The 19,894-nt window shown below is 38.4% G+C and overlaps 1 protein-coding gene and 1 pseudogene across 4 annotated transcripts in view; both read left to right on the top strand.

The window, feature by feature from the left end:
• Positions 1 to 2,487: 2,487 nt before the first annotated feature.
• The window catches only part of SUCO (SUN domain containing ossification factor), an 83,794-nt gene continuing 66,387 nt past the window's right edge, over positions 2,488 to 19,894 (top strand). For all 4 annotated transcript variants that reach the window (XM_045547349.1, XM_045547348.1, XM_045547347.1 and 1 more), the window contains exon 1: positions 2,488 to 2,871. In XM_045547349.1, coding sequence (XP_045403305.1) covers positions 2,810 to 2,871 — 62 coding nt within the window. In that variant the 5' untranslated portion in view covers positions 2,488 to 2,809. The remainder of the gene's footprint in view (positions 2,872 to 19,894) is intronic.
• On the top strand, positions 17,611 to 19,471 carry LOC123635303 (annotated as a pseudogene).

The following is a 19,894-nucleotide window of genomic DNA, read 5'->3' as shown; positions in this document are numbered from 1 at the left end:
CTTTTCATCACTCATATGTAATCATTCCCTTCCTCAGGCTAATTCCATTATGAGCCTACTAAATTCATGTATCTTCAAAATACACATATGTTAACCCAGTGATAGAACATTAAATTTGGGATCATGAAATAGAATTTTTTGAAAAGAGAAATGTTATTTTTTGTTATTAATACTTGCAGTATAAACAGAACTGTATAAGCTAACATTGCACTTTGTGATTCTTCCATCCCTTAAAAGACTGAGTTCTCAGGCTGTATTAATGAAGTAGTTTATTGTCTTATCTCTTTCTGAGTTCTACTTTTACCTCCTGAAGTGGCCAAATCATCAGTGCTCTCTTAAGGTAGATTTGGCAAAGTAGTTAAGGCTCTCTTCAAGTAGGAAACAACTAAATTAAAACAGATATATGCTATTATACACACATACTTACATACACATAAAGAAGAAGAAGAGAAAAATGAGGTGGGGACAAACTGTAAGAAAGTTCTGTTTATATTGTATTTACATGCAGTTAAAATTCTAAATGCTGATTGCCATATTCAACCTTTTTTTCTTCTGATTTAGTCCCTTTTATTGTATGTTAGTCTCTTCTCAATTCCCAGTTTTTTCTTTTACTGATTTCCAGGAAACTTGCATTTTTAACTGGTTTTTACTCTGGAAGCATCTCATGTCATTGGGTGACAGCTGTTCCACTCTAAGATCCTTGTGAAATGTATAGTATCTCAGCATTTTGTAATATTGAAAGGAGCAGATAATTTTTCAACTAAATGAATATATGTTAAAGCTTGCTTATAAAATACTACCAACTTAAATTAGACGAACAGTTCTTCTCTTGACTGTCTTAAGTATGATTTGTATATGAGATACAGGACAAAGGAGATAGCCAGAAGGAGTTGATTCCTTTTCTAAGATCTGCTTGTTTTTTCATCATCAGCAAAGAGAGTATCTGATCTTTATCAGGGCAGGGACTTGAGATGCCCAGTTTCTGTGTAGTTAACCTTTTAGTAATGGGAGAATATCCTGAATAACACAGTTCCTATGAGTAAGAGGAAAAGGGTGCCCAACATGGTTTGGAATGTCAATTCCTATCCATCTATTGCTCCTACCTTCTTTTTAACTTGCATATTAATCATTTGATACTGCTCTTAGGTGAGATAAATACTTGCCTCCTGCGACGAAAGGATTTTATTGTCATATACTAAGTGTAGCATAGATACTACACTGTTACCTAATTTTTGCCAGAAATAAGTTTAGGGTGAACTCTAAAATCAAAATTATCAACCTTTGTAGAAGGTTGACTTATATTCAAGAATTATAGTGGGTCAAATCATTCAGTTCCTTGGGAATATATTTAACAACCAATTCAACTTGGAAGGTCAATAAGGACATTCCATGGCTCAAAAGTAGTTGAGCATTTTACTTTGTCTTCTTTTCCTACGGCCACATGAACAATAAGGAACACCTGCTTTAAATATTTTTCACACTAAACATCACGCTATGTTCCAAGGCACAGACAATTGCAGTTTCCAATCCCTCAGCAGCATAAAAATGTGGAACGGGCATGCTGACCGTTACTAAGTATTGAAAAGTGGGCAGTTTTTTGCTGAGACTTCAGTAATAGGTGGGTGTATGCAACCGCTTTCGAGGAACCCCAAGACTTGGAGTTTCTGTGGGCACCTCGCTCCTCCAGCGGGAACAGCAGTTTTCTCTTCTGGCCCCACCACAGAGAACCCAAAGCTCAAAACCAACAGAATGAAGACCAGCTCAGCCTACGTCAACTGAAGAATGTGGCCGGCAGCAAAATTCTTGCTGAGGTGAAGAAAAAGAAAAAGGCTTTCCGCTCCAACCAATCAGGTGAGAGGAAGTCTTGGCGCGCCCCTTTCCGTCCACCAATCAACGTCTAGCTGAGTGGGCCAACCCATTGACCCCGGGAAAAGGCCTTTTAAATTTTGTTAGTATAGCTTTCTCCCCCCTTCCTCCGTCATTCCACGAACTGTTCTCAAAAGAGGAAAACAATTCCAAGGCTGCTCAGCCTCTTGGTGAGAAGCGAAAGTATAGCTTCTCCGTCAAAACCGTGGATTCTAGGAGGAACAGGGATGGGAAAGGAGGGTTCTGGAAGGCAACTACAGGTCCCGTGGGGCCTTGCGCGGACTCGCCCGCGGGGGAGCAGGGGCGGGCCACTGTAGGGAGGAAGGCCGAGGGTCACCGGCTCCTCCCGACGTCCCGAACGCGAGCCAGCAGGCGACGAGACCTGGGGTGGGCGGAGCGCGGCGACGTCCGCCCCGCGCTTTGTGTCCCCCTCCCATCTGCTCTCCGCACGGAGACGCGCGGGGGGCGTGGCCCGCGCGGAGGCTGGCGGGGGACGAGCGCTGCGAGACGTGTGTGACGCGTCTCTTTCCAGCTCAGCGGTGTGTGAGGCGTCGCGGCCCCGCCGGCGATTGGCTGTTGAGAGGCGAGTACGAGGCGGCCGTTGGTCGCCGGCAGCACGGAGCGAGGGCCGGGGCGGGAGGGACGGAGATGGGGCGGCGGTGGCGGCGGCGGCGGTTCCAGGAGGCGGGCGCGGACGGACCGGCGACCGCAGCAGCGGCAGCGCCCGGAGTCCTGTGAAGCGTCCCCGTTCGCGCCCCTCTGGGCCCCGCGTAGAGGGCGTCTGGAACGCGAGCCGCGGAGGAGCCGCTCCCCTAGCGCCACAACCTTTAGGACTCTCGCTCCCATCCTCTCGCTCCTGCTCCGGCTCCTCCATCTTGGCCTCGGCAGTGGCGGCTGCCGGGAGGATGTGCCGCCTTCTGGCAGGGGGAAGAAGGAGGAGAAGATGAAGAAGTACCGGCGGGCCTTGGCCCTGGTCTCCTGCCTCTCTCTGTGCTCCCTGGTCTGGTGAGTAGCCGCGACAACGCGGGAGTTTCCGTGAGGGGAGAAGTGGGGCGGGGGAGCAGCGCAGGTCACACCCCCAAGTCATCTTGGCTTTTGGGGTGCGGGTTTCCAAGGCCTCCATGTGAGGGACGGACCGATGTTTTACTCCGCGACTGTCCCTCTGACTGGCCTGGTGTCACTCTGTGTGGACATTTTCATGGTGTATTTTGGAATTTACGGAGACTAAGTGGGAGGGAAAGGTGCCTGGATAGAGGCGACCACCAGGTGCCTTTGTACTCGGTTACTGTACCCGTGGGGGACGGCGCAGTGTTTGGGTGGTGTTCATGTAGACGGTAGGTAAGTTGCTCAGATTTACCGCCAGTCATTAGCTTTCTCGGTGCGGTAAGGGCATAAAGCACGTCAGATGTTATAAGTTCCGGACGTGTAATTTTGAAAACGTAAGTCGTCATGTGGGTAAGAGTAATGTGTAAGCAGTAGTTCTCCTCGACATTTCTCGCACGAGTTTTGGCCCCAGGTACACATGGGGTTGCAGTTCCTGGAAACTTTTGGGGGTGTTATGAAGCACTTTTCCAATTGGTTTGGTGGAGAGGGTGTCTTATTACATGTAGTGTATACAGTAGTTTTTGGTAATGTCTCTTAGTAATAGGAGGGTATTAGAAGACGGGAAGAGGGAAGAGTTCCTTGTTCCTAACGCTTTATGGGGTTTCTGTTAACCCCAGGCACTTTGTTTTTTTTTTTTTTTTTGGAGCAGAGACAGCTTGTAAGTTGAAAGATTGCTATCAGTGTACTTGGAAAAACCATTCTTTCTTCCCAGGGAATTTCTTCAGAGATGTGTGACATCTGATGACTAAAAAGATGCTTCGCCAGTCAAGGCGATTTGCTGTTTGTTGTATTAGTGTCCTGTTTAGCTTATTTGTGCAAAGCACCAACACTATTTTCATTTTTTATGGATGCCTCATGGATTCAAAAGGCACTGAAGTTGTAGAGTTGTTGCTTACAGAAAATAATACATAAACAAAGGGGAAAAGAAAACACTTGCCTGGCTGAGGAATTTTGATTGAAAGGATGATAGAAGTTTTAGAGAGAACAAAAAAATTGGCCATTTGTCTTTCATTCCGAACCCTTTAAATAGAACCAATGACATTCTCCCTTTTCTACTTTTTAATATGTTGAGTACCAAGAAGTTTCTGTAGGAGATGAGTTCACTTGCTGCTTTTTAAATTTACACTTGTAGGTGAGATGTTGTAAGCCTGTTTTTTTTTTACACCTTTTTGGGGCTGCCTAGTTGTTTGTAGATTATGTGTTTTCATATTTTCTCTCCTTTTTCTCTTTGTTGCCCATCTTTAGACCATGTTTTTTTTCATCAACCCTTGTTGAATTATGTGGCTGATAAGGCAAAAATTAGACTTTCATTCAGTTTAAAACGCACCACTGTCTCTGATTTTTTTAAATTGGACGATGAAAACAAAATCAAGCAAGAGACTGTGGCTCTTAAAATAATTTGTGAATTTAAATTAACTATGCTTCTATTACTTTTGGGGATTTCTGGCTATCTTTTGCTTAAGCTAACCTCAAATTGTTTTCTCAACTTTATTCATTGGAAATAGTGAGAAGATCATGACCTTTTAGGGAAAAATATCAGTAGGCCTAGTATTGAAAATAGTAGTCATAGAGTTCTGTAATGTTTGTGGACTACCAGAGTGAAAAACAGGTGTTGAAGGTTTAAGAAAAGAATGTGAAAAGTTTAAGAATTAGTTTAAGAAGCAATTGGGTTAGTATATTTTGAGGTTTGTTTGGACCACCAAATTTAGAGACTTTTAAAAATAATTATTCCTTAACAAAGCTATTAAAAGCCATTAAAATAGGATGTTTATCCTTGATATTTTTTGGAAGAGTGATGGTGAATGAGATTGGACAAGAGGAGTGGTGCATGGTGATGATTGGTAAAGGGTATGTTTTGTCTTTTGAGACTCTTCTTGGGAAGGTGAAATGATGGCACTGACTTACTGGAGGTCTAACTTTTGCTACAGTCTGGTCTGGTTTGTCATTTCCCAACATTTCCATTGCCCTTTACAGAAGTGGGTACCAAAAGCCATTGTAGGGTTAGACAAAAAGTTTGCTGAAGAGTTGATGAGCTCCTTTTAGTAGCCATTTTTGTCTTCTTTGTCATTCAGAAATTGTTCCCAAATTTTGTGATACACTTCTGTTTCATGGGTTGAGTGCTGTTTATACTACAATATTTTCGTTTCTAAAGTTTCTTCCCATCCTACCAATATTACTGTATTTTGTTATCACCTTATTTGTACTGTTATTGTTATAGTTACATAGATCATGATTATGTCTCCCCTCTGCTTTTGTTTTTCCACCCTAGTGTACTTACCTTAGATTACCTTCATAGAAAACCATATTATCCATTTAATTATTTATTTTGGTTACTATTTTTTCTTTCTGCATACTTTATGATTCTTGATCAAGTAGTATAGAGTATTCTAGGTATAAATGCACTATAGCTGCAGCACAGAACAATGATAGCTGATATTTATTGTCTTTTAACTCTGTCAGACACGTGGTGTGTGCTTGATATATAATATCTTTACTCTCGACAGGAACCCTATAAAATAGGTTTTAACTTCATTTTGCATTTTACATACGAAGACGTAGAGAGGTTAAGTAACGTGGCAAAGGTTTAGCAGCTGTTAAGTTTTGGAGCTTAGATTTGAACCTAGGCAGCCTGACTTGTAGCACAGGCTCCTGATTACCATCATTCTTTGACTGGAGGTCAGAAGGCCTGTATTCTATATATATGGTTCTTATATCCTCAGTATAGGAAAACTGATTCATTTATACCTCACAGGGTTGTTAGGAGAATAAAATGAAATAATACTTATGATAGATCTTTGTAAAACAGTGAGAGTATATTATCTATATATTTCATCATGAAATCATTCAACCAAGTTTTTTCCCATGCTTACTATGTACCAGATGTCCTTATGAGCAGTGGAAATCTAAAGATAGGGTGACCAGCTCATCTTGGTTTTAACACTGAAAGTTCCATAAATCCCAGGAATCCCCTGTGTTAGTCCTATTACTACTGTAACAAATTAACCACAAATTTAGTGGTTTAAAACAACACACATTTATTACCTTACAGTTCTGGAGGTCAAGGCCAGAATAAGTCTTACTGGGCTGAAAAATTTAAGGTGTCAATAGGGCTGATTCCTTCTGGAGGCTCTGAGGAGAGAATCCATTTCTGGAGGCATCCTGCATTCTGTGGCCCCTTCCTCACATCACTACTCCAGCCTCTTGCTTAAGTCCTCATGTCGGCTGATGACTGGGCCCTGCCTCTTCCCCTTATGAGGACTCATGTGATTACATTGGGTCCACCCAGACAATCCAGGATAATCTCCCTCTCTCATAATCCTTAATTTAATCACGTCTGCAAAGTTTCTTTTACCATGTAAGGTAACATTCAGGGATTAGGATGCAGACATCTTTTGGGGGGGCATTATTCAGTCTACCATACCCCCTCAGTCCTGGGTGAATTGGGAAGGTTGATCATCACCCTAAAGAGGAAAAAGACTTAATCAGTGGATATTCTGAGTATATGCCCTAATTATTAAAACATTGTGCATGTACCTTTAATAAGTGCTTAATTCTAAATTGTATACAGGTACCAATACAATATTAGTACACATAATAAATTAACACAAGTTAGATGTTTAGGAAAGATGAGATAAAAAGTACTTTCTTTTAACAGTACCTTTTTGCTCTCAGTAAAATAGTAAGAATTTCTAGTGAGAGCTAGGTGATTGATTTACTAGACTTTAATTTTTATTAATACATCATAGCATAGATGAACTAGTTAGGAATCTTAGTCCTGTTACTTTTTTGTTAATTTGTGCTTGCATTATTATCTTTGCTGTCTTCGCAGAAATTTTTTTTAAAGCTGCTTCTCCATGTTGTGAGGGTCAGTTTAGTTAAAACTGAATGATCCCTACATCTACTTACCTGGGCATAATAAACCACCATGAATCATGGTGTGCTGGAAGTAGACCTTTGTTTGTGGAACTTCCACTCCTTCCGTGGATTTCTGGCTATAGTCCTTGCTGTTCTTGATCCATGGCCAGCTGCCCCTTCAGACCAAGTATGAATCCTTATATTAATCTCAGTAAAACTTAATTTATTTTTTTATAGACTAAACAAATCTATTCTTACACCCCAAAGGATCATCTTGGATAAGCTCATATTTAGACTAATGGGAAGAGCTTGATGTTTAAACAATTCTCATATGTTTGACAAATATAATTGGTACTTACGAAGGTCTTTAGGAACACTAAGGGAAGAATTTGTATTCTAGTTATGGTTCTGTTAATAACTGTATGTCCTTGGACAAGTTATTTCTGTGTTTCAGTTCTCATCTATAAAATGGTTTGCAGGATGGATAGTTGAAGATGGGATTCTTTTAGACAGAGGGTACATTCTTGTCCTTGGGTTATCTACAGTGTGAGTGTATGTGAGAAGAGATGGTAAGGGAAGCTAGACTAGGTTTTGAAGGGTTTTGATTATGGTGCAGTTGAATTCTGATTTTAACCTGACACAGGATGAGCAAGTGGAGTAGTTTAAACAGAACAGGAGCATGAGGTCACATTGGTCTTTTAATTCTATTGCTATGGAGGGTCAAATTGATTGGAGGGGATGCACTTTGGAGGCAGGGGGCCGTAAGTGGTGGTCACACAAGGAGAGAGTTGATAGATAATCTAAATCAAGGTATATTGACCTTTTTGACCTTGGTAACTTTACTATGTCAGCCCAGCTTTCATTGATTGAAGAGGTTTATTTTTTGATTTGTGCTTATATCTCTGTACCCTTTCATTTGCATTTGCTCTGATATTTTTGCTGGTTTCTTGATCGTTTGTTAATATACGTAAGTGAGCAGAAAAGTAAAAAGCTAGAAAAATATATAAGCTGTTTTTGTCTTTTGTGAGATGATAAATAGGAACATTGAAAATCCCTGTTTTTTGTCTTTTATCTAGAGAAATGTGTTTGCTTGTTTTCCGTGTCTATCTCTTAACTTTTTAAAGACTCTGAATCCATTTCTTTTCTTAATGAATATTTAAAAGAAATAAAATAGTAAAATAACATTTGCACCCAAATCATTTGATGACTTCTTAAACAATGACTATTTTTTAGAAAGTGAACTTAATATGAAAGACTGGGGAAAAAAGTTTATATTTGATCTGGGATATACATTCCAAAGAAAGCAGCTGGTACTTAAAAGAGGTGTTGGGACATTATACACAGTATCAGATCCCTTCAGACAGGTTAAATGAATCCAGATTGCCTTAATAGGAAAAGGTCTGTGAAAGAAGGTGTGATATGTTTCTGTAAAACTTGAGCACTTGTGTCCAATAAAAGATGACAAATAATTTCTTTATAATATAATTTGAATTATTTTTAAAAGAGCTAGATGTGTTACATGTTGCCCCTTTAGGTTATTAAACATTCGAGGATATATTAGAATGGAAGCAGGTAGTAGGGTTGGCAGGCAATGGAAAAAAATAAAAGGTATCAGCATTTAACTTACCTTTGAGCATTGTTTATTTCATTTTTCAGTTCATGAATTTGTAAATTATTCTTTCACGTTTCTCAACAATCTGAATGGAGAAATATGTATAGCTAATATTCCTGTGCTTGTAATGAAAAGGAAGAGAGAAACTTGTAAAAAAATTTAAGTGCTTTATTCTCTCAAGCTGTCTTCAGGTAGAAACCCTTACCATGTATGTAATACTTTTGTATAGTAGTTTATGCATAACCAGAAAGAAACAAAATACTCTCTGCTTGAAACTTAATCGTGTACTTGTTTCAGATTGTACTTTGGTGCCAGTTGTATGTTATCTATTTTTCAAGACCGTATTTTAAAGTAATTTTTAAATTAAAATTGCACATGTCACAAGAGAATGTAAATTGCTTTTGAGTATTTGCAGTATAAGAGTGTTAATCCCTTGGGATGAACTTGTTTCATAAATGCAGATTTTTCTGAAGGAAAGTTTGGTTTTATTTTAGAACTTTATTTTATAATGAATTGCTAGTTAAAATTATTTTATATTTTACATAAAAGTGATGCCTAGTTTTGTTTAGAAAATGTTTTGTAGCATGAACATGATTCATAGATACTAAACTAGTTTTGTATTGTTATGTAGTGTTTATAACCTACTGGGAGAAAATATTTAAAGCACTAAGAACAATGCCTCACTCATAGGTAAGCGCGATTGTATAAGTTATTCATTCACTTTGGTAATTAATTTGTTGAGTAGAGGATGGCCTAAGCGTCAGAGTTAGAAATAGAAACCCATCAATTCATTTCAAATATTATGGTTGCCCCACAATATATTTGGTGTGGCGAGGGATGCTGAAGCATGAAGCTGGTTGTCACAGTACAGATTCTAATGTGGAGGAAAGGACATAAAACTAAATCACATCTCTATTGTAGCCCTTTCTTTGCATTACTAATAGTGAACATTTATTGAGTACTTATTTCTATTCCAAGTGTTTTATATACATTAATTAATTTTATCCTCATTACAGCTCTTTTGAGATAGACACTCTTATTTTAAAGATGAAGGAAGGGGAGCACAAAGAAGTTAACAAACTTGCCCAAGTTCTCATAGCTAGTAAGCAATAGAGCCAGAACCTAAGTAGGCCAAGTTCTGAGCCTGTGTTCTCTTAACCACTGTGCTGTCTTGTCAGTAGGCTGGAAGATGGTCTTGGGCAAGTTTTTTTTGTTTTGTTTTTTTTAAATTTCAGAATATTACAGGAGAACAAATGCTTTGGTCACATAAATTGCCATTGCACTGCCTGAGTCAAAGCTACAAGTGTGTCCATCCCCCAGATAGTGTGCACTGCACCCATTAGGTGTGAATTTACCCATCCCTTCCTCCCCCTCCCACCTGCCCCATCCCTGATGAATGTTACTTATGTGCACATAAGTGTTGATCGATTAAGTACCAATTTAATGGTGAGTACATGTGGTGTTTGTTTTTCCATTCTTGTGATACTTCACTTAGAAGAATGAGCTCCAGCTCCTTCCAGGATAATACAAGAGGTATTAGTTCACTATTTTTTTTATGACTGAGTAGTACTCCATGGTATACATATATCATATTTTATTAATCCACTCATGTATTGATAGGTACTTGGGTTTTTCCCACATCTTTGCAATTGTGAATTGTGCTGCTGTAAACTGTCGAGTGCAGATGTCTTTTTTATAAAATGTCTTTTTTTCCTTTGGGTAGATGCCCAGTAGTGGGATTGCTGGATCAAATTGTAGTTCTACTTTTAGTTCTTTGAGTTATCTCCATGTTACTTTCCACAGAGGTTGTACTAGTTTGCAGTCCCACCAGCAGTGTATGAGTGTTCCTATCTCTCCGCATCCACGCCAACATTTGTTGTTTTGGCACTTTTTGATAAAAGCCATTCTCACTGGAGTTAAGTGATATCTTATTGTGGTTTTGATTTGCATTTCCCTGATGATTAGAGATGTTGAGCATTTTTTCATATGTTTGTTGGCCATTAATCTATCTTCTTTTGAAAAGTTTCTGTTGATGTCTTTTGCCCACTTTTTAATGGGATTGTTTGGTTTTCTCTTGCTGATTTGCTTGAGTTCTTTATAGATTCTGGTTATCAGCCATGTACTGGATGTATAGCATGCAAATATTTTCTCCCATTCTGTAGGTTGTCTATTCACTTTAATGATTGTTCCCTTAGCTGTGCAGAAGCTTTTTAATTTGATCATGTTTCATTTATTCATTTTTGTTTTTGCTGTGATTGCTTTTGGGGTCTTCTTCATAAATTCTTTGCCTAGGCCAATGTCTATAAGAATTTTTCCAACATTTTCTTCTAGAATTCTTATGGTTTCATGCCTTAGGTTTAAGTCTGTGGCCCATCATGAGTTGATTTTTATGAGAGGTGAGAGGTATGGATCCTGTTTCTTCTACATGTGGCTATCCAGTTTTCCCAGCATTATTTATTGAATTAGGGATTCTTTTCACCCCATTTCTTTATGTTTTCTCTGTATGTCAGTTTTTTCATCTGAAAATGGCCATGTCTGGATTGGCTTAGGAAGGAATGAACATTAGAATTATTCATGAAGCTTTTAAAAGAAACACACATGCCCAAGACTCTTACCTTGGAGATTCCAACTTTGTGATACTCTTGTGTGTGTTCAAGTCAGTATTACTGGATTAGATGAACTCTGAGATTTTTTTGTACATCTAATATTCTAACATAACTGATTTGAATGTTAGTGAACAATACAGAAAGCTAAATTGTATAGTAGTTGCTTAAAGAAGGGAAAAATTAGGGCTGGAGTTCTCAGGGAATGCTTGACTTGGGTTTAAGGAAAATGACGTGTGGTTCATAAACTTTGCTTCTGTGGAAGCAGGTGCTTCATGAGCTGAAATAAGAGGTACTGGTGTTGCTGATATGAATAATGGCTATTTCTGCATGTGTGTGTGTGTGTGCGCATGTGCACATGTGTCTGTCTGCTTGTCTGACTGCAGTAGGCAGATGGCACTTAATTGTCAAGGAGAAAGAGAATTATGAGTAAAATAAATAATGTGCTTGATTTGGGTGGGAGTGGCAATAAGCAAACAAACCTGAGGAGAAAGTAAGAGATAAATTTTGGAGATTATGATGGATTTTGCAAGCTGTGCCAAAGAGTTAGAAATTAAAGATCCAGCAAGAAAAGTTGTGTTTCAAGAGTATTATTTTGACATCATTGTGCTAGATATATTTCAGAAGAGAGAGACTTAGAGGGGTGAGTACAGTTTGCCCTACATATCTGCGGGCTCTGCATCCATAGATTCAACCAACCTTGGATTGAAAATATATTAAAAGTCCCCAATAAAAATAATAATACAGCAATGAAAATAATACAGATTAAAAACAATGGAGTATAACAACTTTTCCATAGCATTTACATTGTATTAGGTATTATAAGTAATCTAGAGATGATTTGAGATATATAGGAGGATGTGTGTTGGTTATCTGCAAATGCCTTTTTGTATAAGGAATTTGAGCACCTGCAGATTTTGGTATCCACAAGGTGTCCTGGAACCAATCTCCTGTGGATACCGAGGGACCATGAGTATGCTAGAAAACAATTGGAGTAATTGAGGTTTGTCATAACGAGGACTTAACCTGGCAGTGGAAATGGAGAAGAGGGTGCATTTAGTAAAGATTTTGAGGAAGTAAATGATCTGGTTTGGTGATAGATTGGCAAGCTGGCAATATAGTGCAGTAGATACAGCATTGGGTTAGGATTCACAACAACTGGGTTTTGGTTTGATTCTAACCAGCTCTTGTTCAATATCCCCTTTCTGTCACCCATCTCAGTGTCAAGAGATACTTATTTAGGTTTCTGTGTGCTGCATGCTGTACAGGATTCTGGTGGACAAAACAGAAAAAGTAGATGCTTATCTTGGAGTATGGTGTAATTAAGAGAATAATTTCTAGGGCCTAAAATTAAGAATTTGTGAAAAGTGTTCAAAGAGAAAAGAAACTTTAAGTGGTTTCAATATTTTGTTTTTTTGACTTGGGCAATTAGAAGAATTGGTGGTGTTGAAAAGAAATGGAGGATTTGGCAAAGGGTTTGGAAGGGGAAGGAGCTGCTAGTTGGAGTTAAGTAGAATATCCAAGTGGAGATATTGCATAGGCACCTGAAATGCAGACATTTAGGCTGGAGTTGTACACAGAGAGGGAATCATTTTTGAAACAGAACATTTGACTTTTGAGACAGAACGTGGAGCTTCTGAAGAAAATTAGAATAAAGAAAGGTCTCAAGCAGAGTAAAGCTCTGAAAAGGAGGAAACTGTTTGGAAAGAAAAGATGGAAAGAGGTTTAAGGAGGTCATTTGAATGGTCAGCAATATAAAATGTCTTAGATAAGGCTGAAAAACTTGAAAACTGAGAAAAAGACCTTCTTTTCAAAAGAGAGAAGTGATTGATAAGGCTTTGGGAATAGAAATAGAAGACATTTGGAGAGCTGGTAGGCGTGAGTTCTCATATATTTGTTTGGCAGCCAGGAGAAATAGAAGAGTACTTAAGTTGAACAAAACAGTTAAGGGCTAGAGTTATCTTATACTTGTGTTCTTCAACGCATTCTACACAGTGCCACTAGATTTGTCTTACTAATACACAACTTTGAGTATGGCAGTCCCTTGATAAAACATCTTTCAGAGGCCCTCTTTTGCCTGAGGATAAAAATTTAAACTCTGATGTTAAATGCCTGAAGGTTTGGCTCAAACCTACTGTTGTAGCTTTATTTTCCACTGTTCCTTAAATGGGCCTTTGGTTTTAGCATGGTTGACCTGTTGGCCTGGTAGTAATTTATTTGGAGAATGTCTTTATAGTTTTGAATTGAAAATTGAGGTAATGAAAGTATTGTGTCTTGTTTTATAGGCTAAATACACCTTAACCAATTTCTTAAAATATACTATTATCAAGCAAGTTTAGTGTATGATTATTTCCAGCAGCTTTGAGGACAAATTGTAGTGGCCAAAATTTTAATGATAGGTTCAGATAGCAAAACAGAACATACTACATTGTATAGTAAGTGTTTCCCTATGTTGGATCAATGAAATTATAGGTCAATTTAGTGACACAGTCCTCTGATAGAATTTGATATGTGGAATATTTAAGAGAATCCAAGACCAATCCTACATCAGAGTGAAGATTAAAGGTCAGAACCACTGAAATTCAAAGGTTTGATTAGAAGCTGGCGCTAGAACAGAGCTTTCTTCAGCTTAGCCGTACAGTTCCATGTGATTTGACTGTGGACTGCTGAAGCAGCCAAATAGAATAAAAACTGGAAGGAGAAAGGAGCCCAGTGAGCCCTTACCTACTAGCAGACAGACCAAGCAAAAGAGAAGCAACTTTAAAAGAGCCCCAGACTGCTACCTGGTTAAGAAGAATATATCTGTCTTTTAATAAAACATTGTAATTGAAAGAAAATGGGGTGCTTATTAAGCGAAGGCACTGAAGCCCAGTGATCTTTTGGTCTTGTTTTATTCCTAGTGTGTTTGAGCGACATGGCTTCCATGTTATTCACCCATTTCCCACAAGTCTCTTAATACTTCATAGGATTTCTGTAAATGTTTTCAAATTTCCAGGCAGTATTGTTCAAAAAAACTATAATTTTCATGGTTACTTTAACCATACTGCCGTAATTGAATGCCTGGCGCTGTATTTCTGTACAAGGGATTAGATTGAATTTATGTTTAAAAAGCAATTCTTCACTGCCCAGTTCGGTTCTTTTACCACAAAGTCTTTTCTGATTATCCCTTTCCTAAGCTCCTTTTTTTTTTTTTTTTTTTTTTTTTTTTTTTTTTAAGAGACAGAGTCTTGCTTTGTTGCCTGGGCATGAAGGCAGTGGCATGGTCATAGCTCTCTGCAACTTCAAACTCATGGACTCAAGTGATCCTCCTGCTTCAGCCTCCTGAGTAGCTGGGACCACAGATGCACACCACTATGCCCAGCTAATTTTTCTATTTTTTGTTGAGGTGGGAGCTTGCTGTGTTGCCCAGGCTGGTCTGGAACTCCTGACCTCAAGTGATCCTCCTGCCTCAGCCTCCCAAAGTGCTAGGATTACAGGCATCGCCACCATGCCTGGCCCCTAAGCTCTTATTGAAAACTTTCACAATCCATAATTAAAGTAGGCACTCAATAGATCACTGTTCTGGGAATAGGGCAGTAAGTTCTCTGCCCTGGAGGTGCTTAGTCTTATGTGAGAAACAGAAAAATAAACAGTTAATTTCAGTTCAGAGTGTGTGTGCTCAGGTAGAGATACCAAAAGGGCTATAGGAATTTAGAGTTGTCCCCAAAGAAAAGAAGAATTGTAAGGATTTAGTCAGGTTTTGGATGGTGGGGAGTGGGAGTAGGAACAGAACATTCTTGAAAGAGACAACAGCATGAGCCAGAGATTTGGAAGCATGAGACAGCATGGTTTATGTTCAAGGAACAGCTATAGGTAGTTCTATATCACTGAAGCATAAAGTGGGAGGCAGGGAGTAGCAGGAAATATGAAACTGAAGACTTAGACAGTAGCAGAATTTTAGAGATTTTTAAATATGTGAAGAGAAGCTTGAATTTTGTCACGTAGATAATGGAGCCCATAAGAGGTCTTTTTGAAAGTGGTGTGAAGGATTTACTTGCAGAGATAGCAAGATAGGAATTACCAAGATCTGTTAGGAGGTTGCTCTAGGTAGGAGATGAGGGCAGTCATAATGAGGATTGAGAAATGCTTTAAAGGAATTTGGAATAAAATAAACTGGAGATTGTAAAGGGAGGGCCAAGGCAAAGAGGAGTAGTCACAGATGTTTTTCAGGTTTCTAAATTTGAGGACTGGGTGGATAGTAGTACCAAATGGTGGGATCTGAGGATATAGGAGGAAGAGATTTGGAAAAGGAAGATAATATGTTCAATTTTGGATTTAGTTGTTTTTTGAGATATTTTGGAATATAAGAACTTTTACATTCCAACTTTTAAATGTTATATACACCAACTTTTAAATGAGCTTTATTCATTTGCAGTATTAATATAGGGTATCATTGAAGGGTTTTAAGGAATGGACCAGTCATGAGAAGATATTAAGGGGTAAAGGTAAAAGTTTTGATACCCATCTGCTAAAAACCATGAGAGTAGCTGAAGTCTCCCATATAGAATATAGAGGGAAAATTCAGAACAAAACCCTGGGAGCATCAGAATTTAAATACTGAGCAGAAGAAGCACATCGAATGGGACTCAGAAGAAAGAGAGAGATGAGAAGCAGAAGTGTGTAATTTGAAAAATCAAAGGAGGAGAGAGTTTCAAGTGGAAGCAATAGTCAAAGGTGCTGCATATAGCAAGGAAATCAAAAAAGGTAAATTCTGCCACACCATACCAGTTTCAGTGGTATATTGAGGGCAGAGACTAGAATTCAGTGGGCTGAGGACTGAGTAGAAAGTAAAGTAGTTGAGATTACAGGTATACACTACTCTGAAATTTGATAAGTGAAAGTAGATACAAAATGTAGTGGCTGATAACACTAACATTTGAGAGCATATTCTATGCCAGGTTAAGCACAGCACATACATTTAATAAGTTTCTCATAATAACTCCATTTTACAGTGTTGAAATAAATGGATGCATACAGATTTTATAACTTGTTCTAGATCATATAACTAGTAAGTGAGGGGGAGCTGGAATTAAAACTTGGGTCTTTTGACTCTGATGTTCATGCTCCAACCACTATATTACACGGCCTTCATATTTATCACTTGTTGCCACTATTAAAATCATGATGTTAATCAGTACTCTTCTTTTGTGATAAGTTTATGTATTTTTGTCTTGCATTATAACTTGCCTTGACTGGTATCACCAATTCTTGAGTGAATAGATCAGTGTTATTTTCTCAGCCTTCTTTTCATTTACCTGTTGGCCAAAAAATATTAGATATGAAATGTAGCAATACAGAAAGATCATAGGCTTTGGAGAGAGAGAGATGTTAGTTTGCAGACCCAAGTTGAGTGACTTTGGGCAAGTTACTTCTGAGCTTCACTTTCTTTATTTGTAAAAATTAGATTGATACTTTAATACAAAAGTCTTGACAAATTAAGAAAATGATTATTTTTTTTCTTCTAGAAACATTAGATGTTTAGGATTGGATTGATTATACTCAGTTTGTGCCACACTCAGTTTCCCTTTTTGCTGTGTTTTGTATTATTACTCCTTTCTTTTATCTTCTATCTTCAGTCTTACTCCTGTCAACCCCCATCTTAGGCATTCACCCTAGAGTAAATTTGGTGAGTGTTTTTCCAGTTAACCTTGCATGTATTTATTTGGATGTATATTTTCTTCCAAAATAGTATTATTTTGCTTGTATGTTTTAACATTTACATAAATGGTATAATGCTATTAATCTCATTCTTTTTCTTACTTTTTTCCACTTGCACTTCTTTTTAACTTGCTTTAGTTGCTAGAGTAATTATAAAAATGAATTCTAAGTAGTTTGTGAGGTGGCAAATGCCTTCAGGAAGCCTTTTGTCCATTCATTCATTCAACATGTATTTATTGAGTACTTTGTGTTTAGGCTGCTTCTAAAAAGAGACGTTGTGCCAATGATTAACGTTAAGAGTATTGTGTTCCAGTTGCCTATCTTGATATCCTGGTATCATAGTCTAATTAGAGTGGTTTTATAATCTTAATTATCTGGCAAGCTGAATCACATGCCTTTGCTTTTTTTGTTAGCTTAGTTATTCTTGGACCACGTTTTTCCTTATGATATTTAAAACAGTAGGATCCTGCAGGTATTTTGATAGGAGTTACATTTGAAGTGATAAATAACTTTGGGAAGAACTGATATCTTTACATTTTTGTTACCATCATTCCATCCATGAACATGCTATATCTTTAGAGTTAAAAAATTTTTATCTATAAATGGTAGTGAATTATTTTTCTTAGATTAATTTCTAAGTTATTTTATATTTTTTGTTAGTACTGCTAATAGCTTCTTATTTTCTTTTTGGTTATTTGGGAAGAAAATGCTGAATTTTTTGTTTTCTGTATTTTTAAGTTGAGATAATTTATATGCAATGAAGTATATAGGTGTTCACTATATAGTTGGATTGGTTTTGACAATTGCGTACACCTATGTAACCCATACCCCGTCAAGATATAGAATAGGGAGAACCGTCTGGGATCCTGAGGCCTGGAGGAGGTTCTGCATGTGGCCAGCTGGTTGCTCTGCCCCACATCTGGTGCAGTCCCAAGTGGGCCTTCTCTGGGCCAGCCTGATGTGACTGAACCCAAAGGATTGCAGAGCCAGAGGGGTGGGAGAAACATGACATCATGGACATGGTTTCACCTAAATATCACTGACATGGAGACAGAAAACCTACTGTTGACAAGAGGAGCTGATGGCCGTTTTTTTGCAAGGGTTAGTAAAAGTAACCCATAGCTGTCTCCCACATCAGGATTCAGAACACTGGTGATTACTATGACCTGTATAGACGGGGAGAAGTTTGCCACTTTGGCTGAGTTGATCCAGTATTACATGGAACATCATGAACAATTAAAATAGAAGAATGGAGATGTTAGTGAGCTTAAATATCCTCTGAACTGTGCAGATCCTGCCTTTGAATGACAAGTGGTTTCTCAGGCACCTCTCTGTGAAAGAAGCAGAGAAATTACTAACTGAAAAAGGAGAACATGGCAGCTTTCTTGTGTGAGAGAGTCAGAGCCACACTGGAGATTTTTTTTTTTCTGTGTGCTCAGGTTATGACAAAGGGAGGGCAGTGTTGCCAAGTCTAAAGTGACCCATGTCATGATTCACTGTCAGGAACTGAAACATGTTAGTGGAGGAAAATGGTTTGATTCTTTGACAGATCTTATAGACTATTACAAGAAGAATTCTGTGGTAGAAGCATTGGGCATAGTATTAAAACTCAAGCAGCCCCTCAGCACAACTCATATTAATGCTGCTGAAATAGAAAGCAGGGTTCAAGAGCTAAGCAAATTAGCTGAGACCACATATAAAGGCAAACAAGGCTTTTGGGAAGAATTTGAGATGCTACAACAGGAGCGCAAATTTCTCTACAGCCATAAAGAGAGTCAAAGGCCAAATAAATAAATAAATAAAAACAAAATAGATATAAAAGTATCCTGTCCTTTGATCATACCAGGGTTATCCTATACAACAGTGATCTCATTTCACATTACATCAATGCAAATATCATGCCTGAATTTTAAACTTAAGTGCAATAATTCAGAGCCCAAATAGCATTATATTGCCACACAAGACTGCCTGCAAAACATAGTGAATGACTTTTGGCAGATGATATTCTAAGAAAATGCCTGAGTGATCATCATGACAATGAAAGAATTGGAGAGAGGAAAGGGTAAATGTGTTAAATACTGGCCTGATGACTATGCCCTAAAAGAATATGGGGTTGTACATTAGGAACGTTAAAGAAAGTGCTGCTCCTGACTATACATCAGGAAGAAAACTTAAACTTCTGAAGGTCAGACAAAGGAATACAGGGAGAACGGTCTGGCAGTATCACTTTTGGACCTGGCCAGACATGGAGTGTCTGGTGACCCTGGGGACCTGCTGGACTTTTTGGAGGAGGTCCTTCATAAGCAGGAAAGCATCATGGATGCAGGGCTGGTCATGGTACACTACAGTGCTGGAATTGGCCAGACAGGAACATACACTGTGATTGATACTCTTAGTGACATCATCAGAAAGAAAGGTGTTGACTCTGACATTGACATCCATCCAGATGGTGCGGTCTCAAGGGTGTTCCAGACAGAAGCACAGTACTGATTTATCTATGTGGCTGTCCAACATTATGTTGCAACACTACAGCACAGGATTGAAGAAGAGCAGAAAAGCTAGAGGAAAGGGCACAAATGTACGAATATTAAGTATTCTTTAGCAGACCAGACACGTGGAGATCAGAGTCCCCTCCCATCTTGTACCCCAATTCCACCCTGTGCAGAAATGAGAGAAGATAATGCTGGAGTCTGAAAATGTGCGCCTGATGCAGTAATAGAAAAGTTTCAGATGAAAAGACCTGCCAAAACTTCAGTGCAGGGATAGATGTGGACTTTTACCCTTTCCCGAAAAAGATCAGGAACAGGTGCAAGAAAGTTTATGTGAAGAATGAATTTGGATTTGAAAGGCTTACATTATTATGGTTGACTACCTTTTGATAAGCAAAATTTGAAATCATTTAAAGACCACTGTATTTTAACTCAACAATACCTAATTTCCATTTACTCATTTCCTCAGATAAGAGGAAATCATCTCTAAAATGTAGATAAAGTTAGATTTTATAGAATTTTGTTTTAAATTGAGGAAGCAGTTAAATTGTGCTCTATATTTTGCAGATTATGGAGATTCAAATTCTATTTATGGGCTTTTTTTTCCTTTTTATAATTTTAATATTTTTCCTCTTTGTGGGGGATGATAGGGCACCTGTAAGAAGAAA

Source organism: Lemur catta, chromosome 3, assembly GCF_020740605.2.
Source record: "Lemur catta isolate mLemCat1 chromosome 3, mLemCat1.pri, whole genome shotgun sequence".
In the NCBI taxonomy this organism is placed as follows: domain Eukaryota; kingdom Metazoa; phylum Chordata; class Mammalia; order Primates; family Lemuridae; genus Lemur; species Lemur catta.
Note: the sequence above shows the minus strand (reverse complement) of the source record. Positions and strands in the feature narration are given on the sequence as shown.